The following is a 20,323-nucleotide window of genomic DNA, read 5'->3' as shown; positions in this document are numbered from 1 at the left end:
TTCATTGCCCAAAAAAGGCAAAGGCAGTGCCCACCTTCTCTGGAGCTATGAGCCCCAAGGACAGCTTTGTAGATTCTTGTTGGACTTTTAGGAAAACCTCCTCCCTGGAAGGGTGGTGCAGCCCAGGACAGATTGCCCAATCATGTGGGGGGATCTCCATCTCTGAAGGGCTTGAAAAAGCTCTACAGCATTGGCAGCAGTCCTGCTGGAACAGGATACTGGGCTAGACTTTGGGGGTGTCTTCCAGCTGGCATTTTTGTGATATTCTTTAATATCCTCTCTAGCTTTTATTGGAGTGGAAAGTATTTAGTCTTGACCAGTTACAAATCCAGACTCTTTTTGAATAAAAGATGGATTTATTTATTGGCAAACTGCTCAGTCTGTGTTGCTGGGGAAAGCCAGGTCTTACCAATTGCACAGAAGAGAGCTGAGCCAGGATAAGAGCACATGGGCAGGCACAGTGAGCCTAGCACAGGGGAGGGAAGCCTCAAAATCATTTTGTGAACTGTGATGTGAGTTAGAAGATACAAAGGTTTCTATTCATACCTGAGGGAACAGTCTGATTTGACACCCAAGAACTCACACTGTCCCTGTGAGTGGCCACTTCTCAGTGCACATAGTTGCCATCGGCCCAGGGGAGGTGGCCAGTGAGCCTCATGTCAATACCCAGTGGGAGACAGTGCAAAAGGCAAATGCACAGCCCAGGTAGGGGGAAGGTAAATAAGACTGGAGCTTGTCTCTGTTGTTTATTTGTGCTGCAGGTACAGAGAGGCACCAATTATGTTCTCCATACTGGTGCCAGCTTGAGAGCTGGCAGAGGAACAGCAGGAGGGAGCTGGCAGTGTGCTGGGGCTGCCCAGCCCTGGGCTGCCAAGGGGGGATCCTGCTCTGAGCCCACAGACAGCTTGTGGGGAAGAAGAGGAACATGGCAAACTGGGAAGCAGAGAAACACACATGGCAATGGGCGAGAGGTGAAAGCTCCTCTGCACAGTGTAGTGGGGGTGTGATGGAGGGAGCCTTGTTGCACAGTGACTCCTTTCCAGTCTCCCATGAGGGTGGTAGGTGACAGGAGTGCCTGGCCTGAGCAGCAGGAGGCAGCCAGGCAAGTGTTGGTCCTGCAGGGAAAGCAGGAGCCACTCCATGCTGCTGCCCTGTGAAAACAGGCAGGGGTGCTCCAGTGAATATTGGGTGTATTTTGAGGGCTGTTCCTGCATGAGGACTATGTGAATGGATTGGAAAACAGATCATGTCATCTCCACTAGTTTTTACAGTCAGTTGGCGTGAAGCTGCAGATGGGTAATGGAACATGAGCAAAGGCTGCTGGAGCACAGAGCAGTGTGATGTGGAACACATGTGGATGTACAGCTGGCTGTGGAGCTGGGAAGGGGCTCTGGCCTTTGGGCTTTCACTGGTGGGAGTATTTGAGTCACACGTGCAGCATAGCTGTGACATTTGAGAGGGTGTCAAGACAAGTAAGAGTCTAAGCAGCAAACTCAGGCTTCATAGGGGGGGCTGGCTCGGTGTTACAGCTCAGAGGGGACTCTGGGGAGGGGTCCTCAGCCACTGGGGACTTCCTGTTTATTGTGGATCCTGCTGTGACTGACTGTGCAGGGCCAAAGTTTTCTGATGGCTGTAGCATATTGGTAGCCAGCAAAGGGATATCTGTGCTGTCTTTGTTTAGAGAGAACAGGGAATTGAAGAATCCAGCATGGTTTGACCTTAGACTTCAGGGGGTTTGTAACTCCCAGTGCTTCCCTGTGGTGCCATTCACCAAAATTTCCATCTTCCTATTGTGATAGCTCCACCCAACCTGAGCTGCCCAAACTCTGAGTGCAAGACCTGTAGTTATGAAGCCCCTTGGCCTGCTGTGAGGGAAAATTGCTCTTAATTCTAAAAGGCAGTAGCAGGCACCAGGTACTGAGGCCCCTGGTGCAGAGCTGTGATGAAGGGCAATGTAGGCCCAGCTAAGAGAGCGCAGAAGTAAATCTGCCACGTCCTGACTTTTCAAGGCTTGTTAGCACTTGTGTTTCTTCACTTTCTGGAATTATAACTAAATTGAAAATTGACAGTCTTGGGAGATGCCCCAGGCTGGGAAACCTCTTGATCCAAAGAGCCACAGTGGGCGAGTCCCCTGTTTTTCCAGGAGATTTCTGTACTAGGCATGATTTAATTCTCTTTTTATGCAAATGAGGGACATAACCCAAACAACCTTCTGATTTGCATCCCATGGGAGAGGAGACCTTGGGGGTGGCAGTGTGAGTTTGAGTTGCTTTTGGCCCATGTGCTGTGCTCCCTGCAGGCTGCTGCACTACTTCCGAGGCCGGCACCACTTGGAGGAGATCATGTACAACGAGAACATGCGGCGCTCCCAGCTGCTGATGCTGTTCGACAAGTTCCGCAGTGTGCTGGTGGTCACCAGCCATGAGGACCCCGTCATTTCAGTGTTCCAGTCTCTCCTGAAGTGACTGCTGGCGCAGGGAGGGAGCCTGCCGTGCTCTCCGTGCTGAGAGTCTAAAGGATGCCTAAAAACTGAAGGAGGTGGTTTCAGTTCCTTCTTGCCACGTGACACACAGCAGGTTGTCCCTGTCTGTGCCTCGATGTCCCAGCTGCTCCCCGAGGCTCCAGGGCCTGCTGCAGGACAGCATGTGCTTGCTCAGCCTGGATTCCTGCCCTGCCACATTCACAGCCCTTCCTGGCCCTGCTGCTCCCCAGAGATCATGACAGTGGGACAAGAGGGTTCTGCTGCGGTGCTGCTGACAGCATGTCACCTTTGGGGGGACGCTGGTGCCTTGGGAACACTTCTGCTCTCCAGAAGGACTGCTGGGACACTCAGCCCTGAGAGCCTGTCCCCATGGCACACTGAGCATGGCCTTGCTCCAGGGCACAGGGGAGCTGGCCTGGCTCATTGGGAAATCACCCTGGGCACCGAGGAATTCTGTTTGATCTCACAGCAGCGAGGACAGAGGTGGGAAGGCCAAGTATCACAAGTAAACAGTTTCATGAATGAATGACTCGCTCACTGTGTCACAGCTCATTCTTTCCTCGCCCCAATATCCTCATTCCCAAGTGTCTGTTGGAGCGGGGCTGTCACCCAGCACTCTGTGTTCCTGGGTGTTCATGGTTTTGCCTGGGGTGGGAGCTTGGACTGAAAGGTGCTGGCCAAGCTGCAGGTGTAGGGACATGTTCCACCCAGAGGCTGGTGCCAAGGGCACTTGAGCTTGTCCCCCAGGGCTTGTTTTGTCCCTCCATTTCCCTCCCACAAGCAGGGCTGTGGCTGCAGGGAACCAGGCAGGGATCCTGGCCTGTGTTAAAGCCATCCAGCAAGAAAGTAAGATGCAGGGCTGTGTTTCTTGGCTTCTCCAGCCATGCCAGGGCTAGAACAAGAGGTGACAGCCCTCTGCCTGGGGAGAGCAGGAGCTTGTGCCTGTGTGAGGCCACTGTCTCTCACAGCTGCTCACTGCTGAATATCCAGGTGAAGAGGGAGAACTTTACCTCCATTGTAGTGTGGCTTCTGTGGGTTTGTTGTTAAAAGACTGTCAGGCTCCTCAAGATCTTCCCTTACACCACACACAGCAGCTGAAGCTTTTCCCAGAGCTGCAGGCTCTCAGGAGAGCTTCACTTGCCCACACAAACTGGAATCTTTAGCTGACTTACCTTACAGCAGCAAGGTGCTGGGGGAGCTATTTCATGACAGCTTCCTCATGTCTCTTCAGGGAGTCTGGCCCTGCAGCTGCAACAGGGATGCTAGAGAAAAGCAAAAATTGCATCTGACCTAAAAATCGGATCAAGATCGCTGTAGGCCTTGTCTCAACCAGCCCCAGCACCTGAGCATCAAGGTGAGCTACTGAAATCAGCAGAACAAATGGTGCCAGAAAGGGTAAAATCCAGTTCTTTCATGGGATGGGGACAAGAGTTTTTAAAAACTTGAGCTTTTTTATTCCACATGAACCTTAAGGTGGGGGTGGAGGTGTGTGTGTGGGGGGTGTCCCTGTCACCCACCCAGTGTGGCTGCAGTCCTCCAGGTCCTGCCCTGAATCCATAGAGGGTTTTTTCTCCTGCTCCTCAAGTCAGGCTGCTGCAGCAGTGCTCTCTCTGTGTGGGGATGCACACACTGGTAAGTTCTGAACTGGTTTCAAAAGCAGCTGAGAAAACGAACAATTCTTGTTCTCCAGGCTGGACATTAGAGATGGGCACAGGTTGGTAGGGGTGTTTAGTCCAAACCTCTGCTCAAAGAAAAGGTGTTAGATCAGGTCACGCTGGAGCCTGTCCTGTGGAGGTGTGAATGGCCCACAGCTTCTCTGGGGCCCTGTTCCAGTGTTTGACCACCCTCATGGGGAAAAATGTTTCCATCCAGCTAATGAGAACTTCCTGTTTTCCAGCTGGTGGCCCATTGCCTCTCATCCTGTCTGACAGCAGCCTGGCTCTGTCTTCTCTACAGCCTCCCCTGAGGTAGTTGCAGACAACAGTAAGATCCCCCCTTTACATCCTCATCCCTCAGCTCCCATCCTTTCAGCCTGCTCTGCTGCCATCCAGTTTTTTGACTATTCCCCTGCAGCAACCAAGCACTGGCCTCTGCTGGGGGCTGAGGCGATGGGAGCAGCACAGAGCTGTGAACCTTCTCCTCTCAGCCACCCTCATTAAGCCTAGATCTGTTGGCAAGGGAAAAGTGGCCTTCCGGGTCCAAAACCAGCCTCACTTCTGGCTGGGAGGCCCAAGCCAGTCTCCTGCAAATAAAACTCCACCTTGCCCCATTCATTGTGACAAAGTATATTTATTGTTAAAAACCTCCCAAGCCCCTCTATCTCCCATGATGCAGCTTGAGGTCATTGTACAGAGCACAGCTCAAGTCCTGGTCAGTAGGACACTTGCAAGACTTGTCAGCTGCAAGGGGAGTGTCCCCTTGCTGCCATCTCTCGCTCCATTTTCTTGTCTACGACACTCACAAATTTGTTTCCTCGTAAATAAAACCTGAGTGGTTTCTGTGCCCACTCTCCCCTGTTGCCAATGCCAATCCTGGTGGTGGCCACCACGTCCTGCTCCCCCGGCAGGTCCTGTCCAGGCACCATCCAGATGGTAGCATCCTGAGTCAGGTCCCTTTGGTCAAAAGCCTTGTCAATCCCAAACGCCTGGCAGAGCTTGGAGGGCCCATTGCAGAGCTGCCAGTCCTTGAGCAGCTTGGTGGTTGCTTTCCTGGAGGTCCTGCGCAGCTCCCTCATGGCATCCAAGCCCTGCAGAGGCTCCAAGGAACGCAGCAGCACTGCAGCCCCTTCTCCTGTGCAGAACAAGAGCTGGGTGTTAGTACAGGGATGATCTCTGGGAATGCCTCAGCTTTCAGTCCACTGCCAGCAGCACTTCAGCTCCAAGCCTATAGCTCAGCCTGATGGAGCAGGGAAGGCACCCAACCACAGGGCCTGTCCTTCACTCCAAGTGCAATCCTTTCCCTCCTCCAGTGTCCTGCAGCTCTGTGTCCTTCATTCTGCAGTGCTGACTTCCTTTTCCCAGCCCCACCTGATGTTACTAAATCTGGTTGCTGCTTCAAGGCTTGCCAGAGGGCAAGAGGTTTTTCTTATATCAGCACAATGTTCAGGAATAAATACACATCTGGTTCAGTTTTGGCAGAGCAATGCAAAGCTGCTCCCAAACCCAGTGGATTTCTAATGAACTCTGATTACAAGAACTCCAGTTAACAAAGGCGAGGAGGAATGAGTCTGGATGCTGCCAACAGATAGAGGCAGCTTGCAGGGTTAGGCTGGACAAAGAGAAACCTGGGAAGGAGCTGCAGGCACTGGGATCAGCTCCTGCCTGAGCTGCTGCTGAGGGAGCCTGGGCTGCAGGTGGTACCAACCCAAACTCCCTCTGGAGCTGTAACAGGTGGGATGAGCACGGCCTTGGCTAACTGCACAGCTCCAACAGAGAGGGATTTGGACCCTTGTGTCAGGGAAGCTCTCCCAAGGCAGGGACCTGGGGCAGGACAGGGCTGCACAGCTCTGGGAGCAGCACTTAGCAAAGACTTTTCTATGACAAAAACTGGAGATAATGGACAAATTATTTTCTCAAATGTGATTTGCCACCCTGTCAGAAGCCTTAGGTTTCCTGCCCTCCCAGCTGTTGTAGCCAAGTGAGAGTGAAGCAAAGACAGTTCTGAGCAGACATTCCCTATCTGATAAGGATCTGCAGCCTAAGTGGGACAGAAACATTTCCCTGGTATTTTCCAGTGGACAGCAGGGAGGTCTTCTCCTGCTCTTGAGGGGGTGAGGAGAGCACTGGCACAAGGCCTGTGTGCAGCCCCACACAGCTGTCCTTGTGCCAGCCGCCCACGGCTCCCCAAGAATCCCCTCTCCAGCCTCAAACATCTGGAGCCACACTCATGCCTGGCAAAGGCTTTTTTTGTAGACACTGACAAATCCCTAAGGACTGGTGGTTTCCCAAAATAGAATCCCTCTCATATTTTGTACAAATCCCACACTAAATTACCCCTCTGGGCTCTCCGTGAGGTCCTGGTTCCTGGCTCTCTGAGGTGTGCCTGCTGCCCTGAACCTTCTCAGAGCCCCTGCTGCCCCCACTACAGCCCAGTGAAGTCAGCAGCCTGAATTCCAACAGCTGTCAGCAATCTGTTCCCAGGCACTCCCTTCTCCAAGGAGGGGGATTGATGCTAATCTGGCAGCCAAAAGCTGCTTCCCTGGCCTAACAGTGATTTAGAGCGCAAAGGTCATTTTAGATTTTTAAGAACATGTTCCATGTCCTAATTCTGCTTTTTATTGATGTACAAAGAAACATCCCTCATATCATGTTGCTGCCTCCCTTGCCAGGAACAACTGTGGGATTCTGAGCAATCACTAATTACACAGTGCTTGCTTTCATCCATCTCAAATGCAAGTGGAAACTGTGGTCACCCTTGAACTGAACCGAGTCCTTGGGAGTTCCTGTGAAGAGAGATGAGCGCTTGAAAAACTGCAGGTGCTCCCAGAGCATCACAAAGCCCAGGCACGGGATACCAGGAATTTCTGTCTCTGGCTGCTCTTTTTGCATTTCTGGAACCTTCCATGTTCTTTCTAGCTGTGGGCAACAGACACCACACACTGCCCAGTCAGTATCCTTTGGAGGAAGTGGAGACAGCAGGCAGGACAAGAGTGCAAGGATGCCGTGACAAGCTACTGCCTTCTCTCTCTCACACCCCAGCATCATCCTGAGCATACTTCCACATCAGAAATTTCATTTTAACTCCCAAAGAGTAGCTGAACCCTTCTGACTCAACTCCAGAGTGCTTCAGCCTGGCTTCCTCCCCCACCCAGCATGCAGCAGTTCACTCTCAGGGGTCACCTGGGTTCAACATCTACCCAGCACAGACACACAAGCAGCAGCAGCAGCAGAAGCAGAGCCAGTTGGAGATGCTGAGTATTTATCTCCCTTGCTAAGAGTCCATATAATGAGCAGCATTCAGGGCTAAAAGCTGGGATCTAACAACACTGCAGAGGCCAATTCTCTCCTTGAGCAGCCAGAAATCACAACATGATAGTGGAGTCCCACATCCCCACAGCACAGCTTCCTGCTCCTTCCCTGAAACGGCTCCAGCTCCCAGGCTTGGAAACAGCTCTTGGCCACTTTTCTCCTCCCTTCACCTGCCTGACTCAGTGCTCCCTGAACACTTCCTTCAAAATCCTAGTCTGGGATCTGAAGGTTAGGGAGAAGTCCCTGCAGTGTGACCCTGGGCTGAGCATCTCTGGGCTCTCGATTTTACAAGCTCTTCTTTCAGATCTGGCAGCAAAATACAGACCACAGCAAATTCCAGAGAAACAGATCACAGCTAAGTCAAAGAGAAGCATGACTGGCATTTATCCTCTTCCTGAGGCGAAGGAAGCCCAACATCCCTCTTAACTCTAGGGAAAGCTCTTAGTACTAAGATTATGGTGCTGCTCAGGATATACTGCAGAGCTCATACACACTAAGACTTTGGCTGTATTTTTTCTATAAGCTCTTCTACTCTACCATCCATGATTTCTCCAAATGCAGTGATGCCTGCCATGGCTTCAGGCACTTGCAGTATTTCATTCAGTGATGGGAAAACCTCTCACAGTAAAATTCTCATGATGCAGCTTTATGTCAGTGACGTCCACAAAGATTTCCCCTTCCTCACTGACCAAAAATACTGGAGCTCATCCCCCCAAAGATCATTTTGGTTTTATAAACACAGTGCTGCTAGTGACACACTTTTCCCATCCCTGAGTGATACTGGAGCCTGAACTCCAACATAAACCAATACAGAAAACAAAGAAGGCTTATTCCACCTGGAGTTAGAGGCTATGAGGTTGTGTATCAAAACAAGTGATCCTTTAAAGAGTCAGAGCTGCCACTGCTCCAGAGGATACACTTGGGTCCCAGAGCTATTTGCCTTCAGAGTGTGTCTGTGCTATGAAGTAGGATGAAGCTAAGCCATAACAGACAGGTTTTTTGGGGTTTTTTTATAAGTGTTTCCTGCACAGCCAGAGTCAAAACAAAGTTTCCAAGATCTGTCCCATATCCAGAGAGTGAATTGCTTTTGCCTTCTAGCCAGGTGCCACCATGAAGCTGACTCCCTCAATCCTTCCCTCAGACCAAACAACAGGACAACTGAACAACTCCTTCTCCATCTAACTGGGAAAAAGCATCTCGGGTGTGATTCCACCCCATATTCTTTCTTTCAACATTTCTGCATGTGGGTAAATACACAGAAGGAGCAGCTCCTGTTCGTGTAGCTGCATCAGTGATGCACAATGTGCACAGCCATGGTATTGACTGCAGTGCTCTGACAAAGCTGGCAGTGACAGCTGTGCCTGGTGTCACTGCATGTGTGACAGGATGATAGGGAGGCAATTTGTGACAAAAAATCCAATGAACTACATCACCACAGTGAGCTCTTTAATTGATTTGATAGAAAACTAAACACAGGTATATAAGGAAAAATTTCCCAATGTGTGTATTTCAAAGAAATCTTCCTAGAATTCAAAGGGTAACCATCTTCTTTTTTTAAATAAAAATTATTATTCCTAATATTTCAAACACTAGGAATCCCATCCTGACAAATGAACCATGTGCTTTCATTATCTGAACAGATTTGGCAGAGCCAATGTAATGAAGTTCACATGTGTTCATCCACCAGACTCCAGACCCCCATTTAGAAAGTCAGGCTCTTCCCCCACATTATAACTTGGCACTGTTCTTCTGCCTGGCTCCTCTCCAAAGGCCAAAACCTGAGGATTAATGGCCACAGTTACATTTGCTTTCCACTTAGGAATATACAAGCAATGGGGTTTTTTAACATTTATCTTCAAAATGGTGAAAAAGAAAGTAAATTGGGTCTGAGATTTTTTTTTCTAACAGAGTGAGGAGTTACCTAGGAAACACCTGCTGCCATTTCAAGGTGTCTAATTAAACAACAGCTTCACTGCAAGGCAAATACTGTCATTCTCACAAAGGAAAAAAAGAAAGTTTTCAGTAATATGTTAAGAATCTTGAAGTGTGGAAGGACAGTCTCAGTAAATGCCAGAATAATTTAATTAGAGCTTGATTACGTTATCTTGAGAAAAATAAAAGAAGACTGAAGATTCTTTAACAGTCTGGGTATTTTGAACTGGGTGGTTTTTTTGGCTTTTTGAAACAGCTAAATAGCTAAAATGCTCCTACTGACTCCTTGCTTAAGCTTAGGGCATCTCAGACTTTTTTGTTTTCCCCAACGTTTCATTCAGCCTCTAAAGATAAAGGTAGGAGACAGAGGAGTTTCTTGTCATGGCAACAGACACCGAGATTTAGGCTGTCATTAATGAGTCTGAATTTTTCCTCTACATCACCACTTTTGAGGAACAAAGTTCACTGAATCACATGATTGAGGCAGCAGCCCAGGTCATCAAAACTGAAAGCTCTATCCTATCCAGATTCTCCCCCACTTCTCAATCTCTGTGTGGCTGAACGGCTCCCACAGCTCCCAGCTGGGACAAACTGGGCAGAGTTTGGAGATGGGCCTTGCCTGCTGTGCTGCCTGTCCACCCTGGTCACAGTGGCAAAGCCCAGGTCCCTAGGGAAAATCACTGACACCAGAGAGCCCACATGGAACTCACAAGTGACTGCAGCACCACTGTAGCTTGAAACGTCAGCCCCATGCTGCTGGCATTCCATCTCTTTCAGCCTCAGCTTACCTTGGCTGGAAACATTCATGCAGAAATAAATCCCGTAGATCTGATAGACGTACAGAGTTCCTGGTTTCATGAACATTGCTGCGTTTCGTTGTGTTTGCTTCCCACCTTTCGAGTGGGAAGCTTCATCTTCCCCACCCAGATAAGCTTCTGTTTCAACAATCCTGCCCCAGAGCTCTCTGCCATCAGGAAGTTTGCGAACTAAAATCTGAAAGAGAGGTCAGAGTGCATCAGTTACCAACCCTCGGTACAAAATAACCAGAGCAAGAGCTGTGGAAACAGAGAAGTTGGAAAGAAAGGACCTGCTGATACGAAATCCTCTCCATTTAGCAGTCTGTGAGCTAACACCAGCTTTTTCAGCTTTCACTGCCCAGGCAACAGCTCAGTACAAGGAGCTCCTACCTGTCAGTCACCCCACAAAATGCCTGGAGTGTCTAGATGAGGCAGTGTCAAAAAGAACCAGTTTATGATCCCACAGGTACTAAAGCCCACAGAGTTCTTTTGTGGTTATTTTCTGTATTCTTCACTCTAATCCATCAGGTTTAAGGCAAAAATCACTGCTGATATTAACCCTGAAGCATCATGAATGTATAATCTTTAGATCAGAAGAAATATGACAGTGGCACAATTAAATAACTGCTATGATTAGATAGTTTCTCTCCCTAGAGATGTTTCAAACAAGTCCCAGTCCCAAAGCACAGAGATAATCAGCACTAGAGAGAGCATCACTGCTATTTCAGTATTTTCTGCACCACAGAGAAGGGCAGTGCAGGAGAGCTGGGAATTGGCTTCAGGCAGGCAACAACAGATCTTTGTTATTACAGTGTGTTCCTTGCTGCTGGTACCTCCTTAAATAAAACAAAGCAGATGCAGGGGAAACAAAACATGACAGTGAAAAATATTCTTTTTAAAAAGAAAACAACCACTAAACTTTGTACAAAGGAATTTGTGGTTTGACCTGATTTCTAAACTTTGTGTTTTACTTAATGTGTATGAAATACTGCAGTACAGTCTAATTTAGGCACCAGCTATCAGTTTAATTATAACACTTTAATTGTACAACTGTTCAAAAATGACCTTCAGAACACAAAGCTGAATTCCTAATAGATGTTTGTGCTGTACTGCTAATGCAGATATTGATCTGATCCAGTAGGGATGCTCCAGAAGCTGGTTTCCAAAGCTGCAGCTCTGGTATATCTCAGTTTCCCTACAGCACTTGTCAAATTGTTGAAAATAATCAGCTTATTATTTTTCATGAAAGAGAAAAGCATCAGTGTTCAGCCAGTGCCTGTGATCACCCCAAAACCAGATCTCAGTGATCACGTCACAATGTGACCACACTTCTCCCTGTGATGAAATGCAAGGGTTAGGTTATGGTTTTAAAAGCATCCAAGCATTCCCCTGTCTTCACATACCCCAAATATTCTGTTGAATAGAAAGGTTTAAAAATAGTGATAATTCCCAACACCTCACAGTAAACCATTTCATAAAGGTTACTTTTCTCACTGAGGATGTATCTTGATGTTCTGGTTCTTCCCTCTGAGCGGCCATTTACTGAATGTAAACTAAATACTAAATTTAGGGGTATTTTTTTGTTTCCAAGAACTCAGGTATTATGAAGGAAAATAAGGTTAATATGCCAGATGCCTCCAAAATTTGGTAGAATGAAGATAATGAATGAAATGCTAAATTACCTTTATGAGAGAATACGCTGGGTCATGGGAGACTGGGGGTTATACTTTAAAGAAAATGTAGAATTAAGACAGAAATCAGCTGGCTTGTAATACTAGGCCTAAACAGGAAAAATACAGAATTAGGACTCAAATATCATCTCCCCAGAGTAACTGAATGGGTAATGGTGATGGAGTCATTAAGACAACAAAAATGCACCAGTCTTGGGAGACTTGAGGTATCCTCAGGTAGAACAGGACATGGGCAATGTTTTCTTTGACACCATCAAATGTTGTGCAGAGCAAGGAATCAGGGATCTCATGAGAAAAGACTCAGCTCTCAGATCTGGAGCAAAACACAGCCTTTTCCAAAGACTTATCCCTGGAAAACAACTTAGTATCATGACCATGAAGGATACAGTTCAGTGTCTTTTCACAAGCATTAAAGTCCAAAAATAATCTATCAGAGTTCTGCCTACCAGCAAAAAGAGGAAACTACGTGAAGTGAGGAAGCTTGTCGGGAAGAACTTAAGAGGCAGCCAAAGGTTAAGGCTGGAAAGGCAAACCACTAGCAGGATGTCTGTAAAGATAGCAACACACATGGAGTATCACAAAGAGGTTAAGGCAGACCAGAAAGAAACCCAGCAGGGCTAAAAAGCAGAGCAAAGGCGTCAATTACAGGCAAGATATCCTTAGAAAAAAAGAGAAGTTGGATGCAGCAAAACAGGCCAAAACCAACAGTTTGTGGAACAAATTCCTCAAGTTATCTAAAGCCATGAGAACCCAGGGAGTCTGCTCACCCTGCAGACAATAAAGGTACAAAAAAGACTCAGAGAAGATAAGACCATAGCAGTGAAACTGAACACACATTTTACAGCTGCATTTAGAAGGTATCAGACTGGAACTTTTTATAGGGAAAACCCTGAGGGAACTCCCTCCCATGGAAACAGCCAGAGAGTTTTCTGAAGGACTCACTAAGCAGAAGAGACATGTTTGATCTCCACCTCTCTGACTTCCATAGGCTTTCAACAAGGTCCAAAGACTCCACAAAGTTTATGCAATGGGCTAAGGGAGAAGTCCTTGCACCAACAAGTAACGACTTGGAAACTCAGAAACAAAAGATAGGAACTGCAATATTTGAAGTGAAGAGAGTTTAACTGTGGGACTGTGCAATCCTTAGCATAACAAGACAGTAAAATGGAGGCAGAGAAGACGTTGCTGACTGCAGAGCATTACTTTCCACTGGGCTAAGCAAGAAACAAAAACAAGTAAAGCAATTGCTGAAAGGAAAATAATGGGCTGGAGACAGCCTTCAAACCACAAGCAGCAAAGTACATTTTAGTAAACAGAAAAAAGGGAGGAAAACTCCACAAAAAAAACCTAATTAAAAAACGTGACAGACTAAACCTGAAAAATTACTCCTCTGACTTCATCTAGAATAGATTTGGCTACTAGTCTTTAAATTCCACTGCACTTAGCAAGAGAAGGAATGAGAGCTGTATTCCTGAAATAGCCAGACCCGGGAGTCAAATGGCAAAAAAAGAATTTCATCCTTTTACATTAAGTCATTAGCTAGCACATGCTCCAGCACAAGAATCTCAGTGCTCTTGTCTTACCTGCCCCAGAAATGACTTGGCCAGACTAACACATGGCTGGTTGAAAAAGTCTGCTTGTAGCTGAGAAGAATTTTTTTTCTCTATCACAAAATATTTGCTGCTATTTGGATTAAGATCTGCTCCAGGCGTAGCATTCAGGTTCTCCAAGGCATCGATCTGAGGGAAGCTGGAGTTGCTTTGAAGAGCACTTAATTGAGCCAACAGCTTTCTTTTTCTTGGCATAGCTCTAGAAAATGGATATAAGCATAATTAGGATTATAGAGCTTATTTAAAAGCAACTCATTTCCACAAACTTCTGTTTTTACACACCTCTCCACAACAATGAATCTGAAAGCTACAACTACACGGACAACTTATGCAAACGACAGCAGCAGGTGACAGATTTAGCTGTGTTTGCATCAGGCTGGGCAAATATTGAGCTCTGCTGATGAGCAAACAGAAAACAGCAGTTTGAGCATTCATCTTTTAAGGACTGCAGATAAAAGCAACTCTGCTCCACTAGGCATTGAAAGTAAGTTTGCTCTTAGGTTAGAAAATTCAGAAATTGGAAGCCAAGATGAACCAGTACGGTGTGCTTTTTACCCAAAACTAACATAATCTTTCAAGCATATAGAAACAACAGAAAACAACCACTTCAAAAATTGTGCTGCCTCAGACAGCCCACAGAAGTTGTGTATCAATCATTTTCAAAAGTAATGTAACTAGATCAGAACCTAAACCTCCCCAGGATTTTGAGAGATGCCCTATTCACAGTCACAAACTTGTTTATTGTGCTGCAGAAATATTTGTGTTAGAATCTCCCCAAAATGATTCAACCTTCTAGAATAATGAAGAGCATCTCTTCCAATCAGCAGTATGGACCTGAGGCAACTACATCCCCTGTAATTGTTCTTCTGGTTTGTCACCACTTTACTATGTGAGCTCCAAAAAGTTGGTGTTTCTTTTTCAGTCCTGCAGTCCTTACACCTGTTGAACAGGCACAAGAATTAATTCACTGTATAAAGTGCTTTGAAACAGGCCAAGAGATTTTGGAGATCTGATGGAGATGTGATACCAACAGTGCACCATTAGATCAAACTCCAGAACAATTTGCAGTTTTCTGTAGGTCCAGAAAAAGCAGTGCTGGAGATATGCTCTTTAGCCTTTGTTATACAAAAGGCCATGAAAGCAGTGAGAAATGCACTTTTCCTATACTGAATATATAAAGCTGAAACCAAACTTTTAAAATGCCCCCATTAGCACTAAATTTGCAAAGTGTTGGCTTCAAAAAAAGAGAATGCAAAGACACCAGCTCTAAAATTGAACCACATGTAGATGTAAGGGGAAAAAAAATCAAAGGTTCAACATGATAAAGATTTAGAAATGGAGAAAGAATCCTGTACACAGTTGAACATGCAAGAGAAGTATATATATAATTGGCTCTTGCCACTTGTTTTCCACCAGATCATCAGCATTTAAAAATTACTACAAAAAATTTCAACATGAAAACCCATCTTTATTTTGGTCTGATGATTCTCACAATGAAAGCTCCACCAGCAACAGTTTCTTTTCACTACAGTGAAACAAATTCAGCATTGCTACAATCTGAATCACCAGTGCCAATTCACCAACAGTGTTATGTTTCACTCCAGAAGAATCCAGACACAAACACATAAAAATAGGCAGGAAAGTAATAAAATCACATGGGCATGACTGGCAGAAAGGTGGGATGGTTTTATTTTTTTTTTCTAAACAGCTAATTCTTTATTGCAATAATTAAGTAGTGTCAGAGCCTTGCAAGGTACTCTGCTCTGAACTGTGGCATTCAGCTGGTGAGAGTTCTTAAAAATTTTGTCAGAACTCACCAGCTTGCCTCAGACAAAACTACCTGGTGGCCTCAGCAAACAAGTCCTGTCTAGGAGAAAGTGCTGCAGGAAAGAAGGGCCAGAGGAGGAATACTTCACTATTTCAGACTGACCCTCTAAAATACTCAGTCAAGGCAGTACTTCCCACTGAAGACAATACCTCCAGACTTCTCTGACAGTATTAACTGGAACTTCCAGCTCATCAGCCACACATAAAGACACGCTGCAAACATGGCTGACTTGAGTGGAGCATTAACTCATTTGGTAATTTGTGCTCTTATGGAATGCGACATCAGAAACAGGATCTGAGCTGCCTGCCACCCACTGCACTACCAATTAAATAATTCCTAAAAGCTGCAAGTGCTCTCATGGACATGTTATAGCAGCAGCCTCAGGGCACTTGTAACTTCATTGCTATGGGCTGATCCTTCACACGTCTCAGCATCTTCAATAGAAACAGCAGCAGGAAATTGCCTTCTAGCTAGGAGAAATGGGTCACATACAGAAACGTGAGTGCAGAATGAGGGGCTGCAATACCAGCTTAGAAACCTAGGAAAAAAAGAAAAAACATTCTACCTTCTGTCTCCCTGCTTGTTCATAGCAAGATCTGAATCACAAAACTCTGTACCTCAAAGCCTATCAACACTATCTGGAAAGGATGTTGCTTGTAAATACAAATCCTTTCTTGCCTATGAAAAACCACACTGTAGAAGGCAATACATAGCACAGATCCAAGCCCTGTGTATCTGGGAAGCAAGAGACACAATCTCTTCTGTAAGACTACAGACAAATTCTGTAGCTCTTCATTTCTATCTAGATTTTTTTGCTTGTATAATAAACAAATTCTACTCGTGGGCCTCAAATAATCAGACGTGGGTTTAATCACCTTTTACTAATCCTGTTGTAACCAAATTAACTACAAGTTGTTGAGCCCATCAGGGTAAACACGTCCAAAAAACCAAAAGTATAGAAGTCAGAAAATGAAGATCAAGAGCTGAATCAGTCTGCACAAATGCCTGGAGTGTTCAGGACTGCTGGGCTAATCTCAGACAAGTGGTTCAGAAGCCTTCAAGCCAGAATTGGAAAGGCACTGCAAATCTGTGTAAAACCCAGCTCAGCAGCAGATACACCCTGTAGGTCAAGGCACAACAGAGTCTACAGAGGCTTCTGTAATCCTTCTAACAAGACTGCATTTGCAGGCAATTCCTTAGGTATTTAATGAGTTTTCATGAAAAGGAGGTTAAAAAAAAAAATCCCACCAGCAATTTGCATGTACTTTTGGCTCCCAGGTCTAGATACCTACAAAACCTTCCTCAGGCACATCTATTTTTCTGACAGAATGATGAAGAAAGTGTTCATAAAAACACTGACACTGCCAGAGAGACAATTCCTCACACCAATTCCCAGCTGTACAGATTTTAAGTGGGAATACATGCTGGGTCAGTGCTGGGTCAGACCTAAGGATACCTCTCCCTGTTTCCTGCTCTCCAGCCCAGGTCAAGAGCAGAAGAACACAATAAGCACACAATACTTCTCCACACATCCTCCATGTCTCTAGACTGGAACATTCTGACCCAGGCACAGACTTCCCTGAGCCTATGGACACTTTGCTGAGGAAGAAAACTTCACAGAATTAGTTATTATTGCCCCAAAAAATCACTCACTTTGTGTGGGAAATTTGCACTGCTCCGCACCCATATGAATCAGTTTACACCTGCATTTCATCACTCTGAGCCATCTTCTTTAGTACCTCAAATAAAGCAAACCCACCTACATGTTATCTACAAACCATCACTGCAGCACCCCAACGGTGACTTCCAGTCACCAGGAGAGCTGCCCATTTACTCACATCCTCTTTCCTATCTTTGCAGCAACTGTGTATTTATGGCAGGGAAACTCCCTTATTATGTCAAGGGCTGCTCAGGTGAGCACTCCTGTTTAAAACCTTCCAGAAACCTGAATACAGACTGTAAGCCAGACCTCTCAACATGCTTATTTAGACCTGCAGACAATTCCAACATTTTTTTAAGGCATGACTTTTAAGCCATGATTTCCCCCCCTAGGTATTTACGCAGCTATCCAATAATCCTATCTTTCTATATTTTTTAATAATTCACTGGCTGGTGGTCCCACTTCCAGGTCTGCAGACCTTGGATTTCCCCTAAAACCCTATTTTAAAAATCAGTGACACGTTTGCTGAGACCATCATTAGCAACACTGTCCCTGGGGGCTGCATCTGGTTTGGCAGTTTATTCCTGCCTGTTTCTGCCAGTTTGGCAGCTTATTCCTGCCTGTTATTCCTGTCTATTTGCTCCATAACCTCTTAAACAGACATTTTAAGGCAGATCTTTCAATGAGTTCTCAGCATGAATGATGTCTCTCTGCCTTTCCTGTCTAGTCTATCCTATTAGTAACCAGAAGTAAGTTAATAATGCATAGTTTCCTGGACAACAGTGAGAGAAGCGGGGAAAAAAACCCTTGAATGAAGAGTGCAGGCATGAGCTAATATAACCATAAATATAAATACAGAGTCAATTTCTCCACAGACAGATTCTGACAGTATGTGCAATCCTATTACCTCAAAAAATATGCCAAAAGGGATGCTTTTATTCACCTGAGTGCTGGGGATCTCATTTCCTTGCAATTCAAGTCCTCGCTCCTACTGCCTACCGGGCATCTCGAGCTTTTTTGGGATGAAACTTAACCCATCCTTCTATAAAGAACAAGAAAAGTAACAACGAGCAATGACGAAAAAAACCCCAACAAAGCCTTCACAGCAGAATTACGCTCCGTTTTGTTTGAGGACACTGGTGATTTGGAGCGGATCGCAGGGCTGCAGCGTGGGGCGTGGCCGTAGCGCCGGGCAGGGCCGGCCGGGCCCGTTCGGGTGCTGCCAGCGCCGCGGCCCAGCCCCGGCCCTAGGAATCCTCCGAGCTCCCTCCTCCGCCCGCCCCGGCCCTTCCTGTCCATTCCCGGCCGCTCCCGGCCATCCCGGGCTCCCCTCACGCACCTGCCGGGCCTTTCCCGCGCGGGCGGGCCGCGCGCAGCCCCTGCCGAGGCCCCGCGGAAACCCCGCGGCTGCCGCGAGGGGCGGGGCGGGGCGGCGGGAGAGGCGCGGCCGTGAGGGGAAGAGCCGCCGGTGCCTCGGGGCTCGCAGCGGCCCCGATTTAAAGGGTCTTCGTCCGCGGTGTCTCATCGAGCGTGTTGTTTTCCGGAGTACAAACAGCGTTTCAACTCTCGCTGGTTTTCGGCATCCGCTTCTCGCCGTTTCATGTCAATCATTAATTCATCAATGCAAAGGCTGAGAGAATTGGGGGTGTTCAGCCTGGGTTAGACACGGTTCAGGGAGACCTTAGAGATCCTTCCCGTGCCTGAAGGGCTTCCATAAGAGCTGGAGAGGGACTTTGCACAAGGGCAAGGAGAGACAGGACAAGGGGTAATGACTTCCCACTGCCAGAGGGCAGGGATAGATGGAATATTGGGAAGGAATTGTTCCCTGTGAGGGTGGGCAGGCCCTAGCACAGGGTGCCCAGAGAAGCTGTGGCTGCCACTGGATCCCTGCAAGTGTCCAAGGCCAGGCTGGATGGGTCTTGGAGCAGCCTGGGGTAGTGGAAGGTGTTGCTGCCCATGGCAAGAGCTGTAACTGGATTATCTTTATTGTCCCTTCCAACCCAAATTATTTTGTGATTCTGCTCAGGAAAGGGGTGAATATACATTCCAATGAACATGCATGGTCGCAAGCTGGCTTTACAGAGAGCTACATTAATTAATCCCTCAGTTCCCCAAATAACAAGTATCTGGCCTGCAGAAAAAATTCTTGGCTTCAGCTTTTCTCCAGATGGCGCGTATGGTCAAAATGGGGTCAAAATACGATTTTTCCTCACAGTGTTCTGGGGACATGCAGTTGGGGCCATTGATTCATAAACAAGTACTTGCACAAAGGGTATGAGGGAAAGTGATGAATCCAAATGGATTTATTCTCATTTGTGTAATAAAATATTCATACCAGGACAGCACCAGCTAGGATGCAGTGATGCAGAGAACAGGCATTTATTGTCTACCCCTTTTGTGAATTTGGAAGGGAGAAGGATAAATTACTTTACTGGCTATAATTTTAGGAGACATTGACAGCTTTGGAGATGCAACCAGGTATACAAGTAGCTAAATGTTCTTATGGAGGCAGAAATAGGACCAGCAGTCCTATTTGAGCATGGACTCATGCTCAAATGTGAGTAGGGCAGATGAAAAACTCTAACATTCCTATAAACCATGAACTGAGCCCACAATTTCCAAATTTTACTTTTCCAGTTTAATAAGAAGATGTTGCCCCCCCTCCATTCCAAACAAGCTATGAATGGAGAAAACACAGAGTCTGTTACACAATATTCATTCTTTCTGACCATGAAAAAACCGCTGATGTACTTTGGAACCCAAAGCAACACCAAGAATGCACTGAAAAGCCCTTAAATCATTGTAAAGCATAATAGCGCTGCTATTGTAATGGTGCAAAATAAAAAGGGGGAAGGAAACATAAATAAATCTCAAAGGTATTGATACTGGAGATCTCTGTATGATGTTTTAGTTAAAATGGACAAAAGTAAACTCACAAGAGTGAGGAATCCCTGGAGGGATGTTACCTCCTGGCTGCACAGATGTGTTTAGCTCTGGTCTGAAATGAGCTGTATGTGTATTAGCAAAGACAACAAGTTTTTAAAAATTATTAACAATGTTGACTGAGTGTCTCTGAAAGAGCATCTTGGACTTCCTGACTTGCATGGTTCACATCCCAGCTTTAATGTGGTATTAATATAAAAGAGGAAGACCAAGAAAGTGCGTGAAAAGGAAGATAACCAAACATCAAACTGGTCTTTCAGCAAATTATGAAACTTGAAGGAGAAACTGAGCAAGAACAAGAGCTGTGGGAAGGATTTCCTGGGGTCAGGCTAGTTCAGCTCTGCAGACTTTTCCCTTGTGGGACAGGCACTCTCAGGAATGCTGGCTTCTTTGACAGCAGATCTATTTCATAC

At 46.3% G+C, this 20,323-nt stretch overlaps 2 protein-coding genes across 12 annotated transcripts in view; one reads left to right on the top strand and one right to left on the bottom strand.

The window, feature by feature from the left end:
• The window catches only part of NPRL3 (NPR3 like, GATOR1 complex subunit), a 41,011-nt gene extending 38,003 nt beyond the window's left edge, over positions 1-3,008 (top strand). For all 6 annotated transcript variants that reach the window (XM_085074961.1, XM_085074962.1, XM_085074960.1 and 3 more), the window contains one exon: positions 2,300-3,008. In XM_085074961.1, the coding sequence (XP_084931087.1) occupies positions 2,300-2,465 (166 nt within the window). In that variant the 3' untranslated portion in view covers positions 2,466-3,008. The remainder of the gene's footprint in view (positions 1-2,299) is intronic.
• A 1,743-nt stretch (positions 3,009-4,751) lies between these two features.
• MPG (N-methylpurine DNA glycosylase) lies at positions 4,752-18,431 on the bottom strand. Of its 6 annotated transcripts, none has more exons than XM_085074965.1 (6): positions 18,307-18,431; positions 17,911-18,009; positions 14,269-14,418; positions 13,453-13,678; positions 10,170-10,374; positions 4,752-5,272 (listed from the first exon to the last, which is right to left on the bottom strand). In XM_085074965.1, exons 2-6 carry the CDS (start codon positions 17,928-17,930, stop codon positions 4,878-4,880), a joined length of 996 nt encoding a protein of 331 aa, XP_084931091.1. In that variant the 5' UTR covers positions 17,931-18,009; positions 18,307-18,431; the 3' UTR covers positions 4,752-4,877. The 6 variants fall into 6 exon arrangements, with proteins under 6 accessions (XP_084931091.1, XP_084931093.1, XP_084931094.1 ...); XM_085074967.1 differs by having other exon boundaries at positions 14,314-14,418; XM_085074968.1 differs by lacking the exon at positions 14,269-14,418.
• Between the last annotated feature and the right edge of the window lie 1,892 nt (positions 18,432-20,323).

Source organism: Lichenostomus cassidix, chromosome 14, assembly GCF_008360975.1.
Source record: "Lichenostomus cassidix isolate B80296 chromosome 14, HeHo_3.0, whole genome shotgun sequence".
Lineage (NCBI taxonomy): Eukaryota > Metazoa > Chordata > Aves > Passeriformes > Meliphagidae > Lichenostomus > Lichenostomus cassidix.
This window is presented reverse-complemented; position numbering and strand designations above follow the sequence as displayed.

Bases quoted from the DNA above. Each gene is read 5' to 3' on its own strand.
- MPG (XM_085074965.1), bottom strand. From the start codon at position 17,930: ATGAGATCCCCAGCACTCAG. The intron at 10,375-13,452 runs GTAAGACAAGAG...CCTCTCTTTCAG, and splicing joins CCAAGTCATTTCTGGGGCAG to ATTTTAGTTCGCAAACTTCC. The intron at 5,273-10,169 runs GTAAGCTGAGGC...TGTTCTGCACAG, and splicing joins CATGAATGTTTCCAGCCAAG to GAGAAGGGGCTGCAGTGCTG.